Genomic DNA, 6,000 nt, shown 5'->3' with positions numbered 1-6,000 from the left:
AACATGGTTGGAAAATTGAAAAAAAACCAAAAACATACTACTAGTCTAAAGCCACTCTGTTTCTTTCACGTGTGCAATCATAGAAACATCTACCAACAACTTTGGTTTCCTTTTGAAGTGGGAGATCTGGTAACTTTTCAACAACCTTTGAAAATAATAATAAATAAAACTGTAATTCTATACTGATGGCCCAGATGTCAAAGGTAATTAGTGCACAGTCTTTTGCTTCTCACAAATGTCCTATGCAAGGTCCCATGTTATGATTAAATCAGCCATACACTGTTAGGACTAAACTTTGTTCAGAAATACTGTAAAGGTGGCTGGTTGGGAACATGCAATCAACAGTTTGTGCATTAGGGGATCGTCCTCTGCTTTGGCTCATTTGTGGAACAGTATTGAGTATTGTACACTATACTTAATTATATTACATCTAACCCAGATACAAGTTCTTGATATTGGGCAAAACAATGCTACAGGCCCAAACATGGACAAATTGTAATTTAACGAGTGAAAATATTTAATAATTCTTGGTTGCAGGTCATAGAGCACAAATGCCATAACATCACAGTGAAAAATATATTTAATATATCGAATGCTAGAGATATAAATAAGCCATACTTATTGAATATTTTGATTCTACAATAATTTCTTTTAGGCAAGTATTGAAACTGTTTCTTGCAATTTATCCATTAAAGTTCCAATTTAACCAAGTTGATAATAACTGTCCTATTTACACAATATTCTTGACTGTATCTGACCTACTACACAATAGCCTCTTACATGTACACACTTATATATACCACATACATGTATAAAATAGACTACAAAGTTATTACATTATTCTTATTGCCTTGAAGCTGACAACAGATGTATATCTGGCTGCCTTTGGTTAATTCAAGATCTTGGGCTACATCTGATATTCTGTACAAGTGCTAGCAAGTTAACACTTGTGTTAACATATGATTTATTCATTAATACAGATTGATAAAATATTCTAGAGATGGGATACTGCAATTTGGAAGCATCATCAAAAAAAAAACTGATTCAAGTTCCGCCTCGATTTTGTTGTATTGCAGTCACCTGAGTATCTTGTTCAGAAGATATGCTGGTGTCAGTTTAGACTGAGCTTTTTCATAACTCATCATTCGTAAAAACTAAAGAACAAAAAGGAAAATGAGAAAAAAAAACTCTAACATTTCCATCAGAGGATGTGCAGCAATATTTATCTGGTTTCTACCTTTAGCTGAAAGATTTATTACACATATGTTAATCATTTTTTCAAAGAAAGTTTGCTTCAAAGTTTAAAACATTGTAAAATATTTATTTTCTTTCACATGCCCAAATGAAATAATTTTTAAAACAGGCAGTTGTATCCCTGAGACATATTTTGCAAGACCATATTGACTCCTGTCAAGTGCAAATGCTTTTTTCTGAAATGCCTGCAGGTGCTTCACAGGGTGTTTAAAGGTGAAATACAACAGATCACATTAGCAGATATCAAGACAGGTGACCACAAGCTTAATCAAAGAATTATGAATTAAGGAGCATCTGAAGAATGAGAAAAGGGAGAAATAGGGATGGAAATATAGTACAGAGGTTTTGTGGCCCCCTTCTGACCGGTCCATTAATATCTTCCTGCAGTCTGGAACTTTTTTCTTTACTGTTAATCTCATAACCAATTTTGTTATCTATAAACTTCTTAATTATGGCACATTTAAGTGCAAATTTCTGATATTCACCACAAAATACAAGGGATCCAACATATGCTGCAGAACCCCTGCTCTAAAATCAGGCACTAAAATTCCCATTGATCATTTTTACCCTTTGGTTTAATAATTCTTCCTCCTCTATCATATTCAGTCTTCCTCTTTAACATTAATGTCAGTATTGATCCACTATTTTGCAAAGGTAGACAAAATTTTCAAATAAATCCTTATCTATGTCTTTCACTTCTACATTCAAAATATGCTTTTAGTCTCTAACACCCCTAATTTTCTCTTCATGTATCTATAATAATTTTACAGTGTGTAATATCATCATGAATGCATTTAGATACAGCATAGACTCAAGTCTATTTATAAAATAACACACTTAAACTATTCACGTGTTGAGATTTTAGGCTGTTGGTACAAACTGACTTTGACAATGTTGATGAAAACTAAGCATATTCCATGACTCTCCTGATACATGAACAGGTGGACACATGTTTGATCCTTTTTAAAGCAGCAGTGAGGAACATGAATTTTTATCAATAAATTTAGTCCAGTAACTGGTTTTTCAATGTCTTTCTGATCTCCTTACATTTTGGTGTTGAATCAACTTTTGGACAATTTGGTTTTGAATTTAAACTCAAGGAAATATCTGTTTCCTTGTCAGATTTTTCTGGATTGGGTATTTCATTTCCCCGAGGTCTGTATCAGATTCAATTCAGATGCCACTGCGTATCATGTGGTTCACCACCCAGACTTGGTTCATCTCCAGCAGAGATCATATTACATGAACTCCTTTATCATCAATTCCAACAAATCTTTCTTGGTTCCTACCTCCCCATATGCTCAACTTGTTAGGCAAGCTAAGGAAAAGAATGTGCCCATTTTGCTTGAAATTGCATTCTAATTAACGTCATGGTATATTTTTGACACAACTGCTTCTGTTCAGCTCCAGAAACCAAATTTGTTTGAAAAACGCTCAAGCATGTTCTCACTCTTCTTCATCAGGTATATACCTGCAGTAGCCTGTGGTGTTAATGTACACTTCAGCAAAAAAAAATCAAGCAATATTTCCCAGTGAATTTTGATTCACTTCCACCATTTCCCCACTTTCTGATGAAGTCTCTGAGGGCACACCAGGATTGGGGTGAGGAGGCTGTCAGAGGTACAATACCTTAGGCTAATTTACTTCTGCGCCTCTCTTTGGCCACTTTGGCTGGATTGGTCAGGAGGGTCAGCATGTTGGGAGTTCTTCATCTGACCAGATACGTACAGATGGGTGGGAACTATGGATGACAAGCTAAATCTAGCTTGATTCAACCAAATATCCCTTCGCTCCTCCTCAGTTTGTATGTTAGGAACATTAAGGAAGCATTCCAGTTTGACTTTGATTTATTTTGAGTGGATAACTTCACACTTGCTCACAATTAAACTCCATCTGCCATAGTTTTGCCCACCAATTCTAAATCCCTTCAATGGCATTGATACATTAAGTGAATGTTTTTGAAAAATCAACAAAAAACTGTAGATGCTGGAAATCTAAAATAAAAACACAAAATGCTGGAAATACTCAGCAGACCAGCCCATATCTGTGTGAAGAGAAACAGATTTAATATTTCAGATTGAAGACCCTTCATCAGTTTTGAATGTCTTCAGCTCCTTTACAGACTCCTGAGGGAAAACACATCAGAACCAAATAAATGTCACTTGTGCTTCTTTCCCAGTTTTTGTCCTGTCTAAAATTCCAATAGCCTGGAATTCTTGGTTACAATTCAAGTTGTAGACATGTATCTGTAATGCTTTCAGTTAAATACTTTAAAAGAAAGGTTTAAAAAAACTTTTTAAAAAGGTTGATCCTAAATGCCCTCCAGACAATGAAATAACTTTCAAACATAAATGTTGTTGGAATTTCAAAGACCACAAACTTCCAGAAAGAGCAACATGACAACAATCAGGTAATTTTTTTAGGGATCTTAAGTAACTAGAAGGCTAGAAATAAGTCCATTGTCCAGTGGAAGAAAGCAACCTCTATAGGTACAGCACTGCCTCACTTTTTGTGTCCATGTCTATGGAACAGGGCTTAGACAAACACCTCTCTGGGAAGCTTACAGGTACAACTTCTATTCAGAAGACATCAGATCTCAGAAAGAGGTATCAGACTAGATGCTGTGGAAAGATAATACCTTCTGCATGGAGAGATGGAGATGGAAAGGGGGAAAAATAAATCTCTATTCTTAAAGCCAAAGAGACAGTTGATAAGAGTCCTGAGCACAGGTGCACCACATGTATATAAAAATTAGTAATGAGAAGAGGAGGAAAAAAGAAAATCAGTAATGATATCAGTCTTGTATGTTTGAATGTACACTGGATTAATTATCTAAGAATCTGAAGACCTTTACCTATTGATTCATTAAAATTCAGAAGTCTTGTATTAAGTACCAGTATTTCTTCCCACCGCATTACAGTGTATATCTAATTATGCTCAAGAAACAAACAGATGTTCATCAAATGAAAACTGTAACTTTGGACTTCAGCAATTTAAAAAGGTACAGAACAGAATGGCTTACCTGAAGAAAGGATTCTTTAAGTCTAGCAGGTTCCCAGACTTGAAGCCTGTTTGGTCTACCATTGCCATAATGTGAATATCATAACTTTGCCTGTAATTTGAAGGCAGAAGAAAGCCCAAGTAAAACAAACAAACTTTCTTTGATCAAACAATCAGAGAACAAAGTTTTATTACAGCTGGGACATTGATGGAAAGATATAACTGATAGCAATAAGTTTTCATGAGAACCATTTTACTGTCAACTATCATCTCTTTTGAAGGCCTACTCATGGTCACAACGCACATTGAAACATTATTGGTCTGTGTCTGCGTTATAAGACAATGCAGTAAAGAAACCAACAGTACTTCATGCCGACAGTTCATTCCTCTCATGACGATGCAGTTGAGAAGGTTGGATGATGTATTCATTGCAGAGGAGTTTTCATCTTTACAGAAAGGTCTCCATTTTTGTTGTCCCTTGATTTGTGCCCTAGAAGCCCTCTCCTAGATTCTCCCATGATTGGCAGGTAGTGCATCAAAAGCCCTTTCAAACACTGTCCTAAGATTGATCTAAATACTCTCTGGTTTCATCACTTGATTGCAAGGGTGAAATAACAAGATTCTTGAAGGTAACACAATTGTTAAAGCTCTATCTAAATTGTGATTTTGTGGAAATTGATGATTCTGCAATATTAGGCCTTCGATTGAACATGTTGGTTCGAGTTATCAGAGCTAAGTGCCGCCCACTGATTTGTACACCAACTCTCTCAAACAAATTGACTCTGCTTTCCACATCCAGTTTGGAAAGGGAAGAGGAGAGAAAGGCAGCACAGAGACAGAGATAGTGGCAGCTGCATAAGGTGTGAGTGAGTGGAGCAATCAATATGCATAGGCCCGACTGTAGAGGATTTGGGAAGTTAGCCCTCCCACCTATGAAGGGCAGATCATGGATCAGTTTCTGGCTGTATTAGGCAAAGCATTGGACTGCACCTCCCCCAGCCCCAGAATGAAAGGAAACAAAGTAACCCAACCCTCTGGACCGTCAGTTCTGAATGTTGCTCTGCTTACTCCTCGTCCATGCTGAAGAATGATGGCTGACAGCTTAAGGGATAGAGCAGCTGGTTTTTAACAAAACAACAAGGTATACAAATGTTTGAAAACTATAAAAAGTGTTTATGCTGTTTGAGCTGCATTCCCCCTCACCCCCCAGAAACAAATATGCCTATTGATTTCTGTAAATTATTGCATTTGATAACCTTTCTGTAATTTTGTCTATCTTGTCCACAATTCAGCTGCAATATTTCAAAGTTTATCAAGTAATTTAGATGAGGCTTTAATAAAGTTTTGATTATAGCAGTTGTGATTAATGAGCATTTTAATTTACCCAGGTACTCAGGATAAGGCGGTACTACAAGAAGTCACCAATCACTACGATTAAAGCATCTAGGTACACATTTACAATTCTGACTGAGTCAGGAGATTAACTTTAAAAACACAACAGTCAATCTAGTGATCTAGTTTCCACTCCAGTTACTTTCTTAACACTAATCAAAGGGTTCTCCTGTCTTGATCAGGAACCCTGATTCACTCAACACAATCACCATCAGTTTTAATCTTTCAACACAGAGTTGTGGCTAGATATTTCTAACATTCCAAGGAGGATTTCAACCAATGCTTTAGAAACAAGAACAGAAAAGGCAGAAACATTCAGCAGGTCAGGCAGCATTGTGGACAAGGCTAATGTTT

General features: G+C 36.4%; 1 protein-coding gene across 2 annotated transcripts in view; it reads right to left on the bottom strand.

Moving 5' to 3' along the window:
- Positions 1-489: 489 nt before the first annotated feature.
- The window catches only part of carm1l (coactivator-associated arginine methyltransferase 1, like), a 55,976-nt gene continuing 50,465 nt past the window's right edge, over positions 490-6,000 (bottom strand). Inside the window, exons 12-13 of one of the 2 annotated variants that reach the window (XM_052019513.1) lie at positions 4,277-4,366; positions 490-1,154 (exon numbers count right to left, since the gene is read on the bottom strand). In XM_052019513.1, coding sequence (XP_051875473.1) covers positions 1,142-1,154; positions 4,277-4,366 — 103 coding nt within the window. In that variant the 3' untranslated portion in view covers positions 490-1,141. Of the gene's footprint in view, positions 1,155-4,272; positions 4,367-6,000 lie in introns of those variants that run through there. The other variant, XM_052019514.1, reaches the window with a different exon arrangement.

This window comes from Pristis pectinata, chromosome 7 (assembly GCF_009764475.1).
Source record: "Pristis pectinata isolate sPriPec2 chromosome 7, sPriPec2.1.pri, whole genome shotgun sequence".
In the NCBI taxonomy this organism is placed as follows: Eukaryota; Metazoa; Chordata; class Chondrichthyes; order Rhinopristiformes; family Pristidae; genus Pristis; species Pristis pectinata.
Note: the sequence above shows the minus strand (reverse complement) of the source record. Positions and strands in the feature narration are given on the sequence as shown.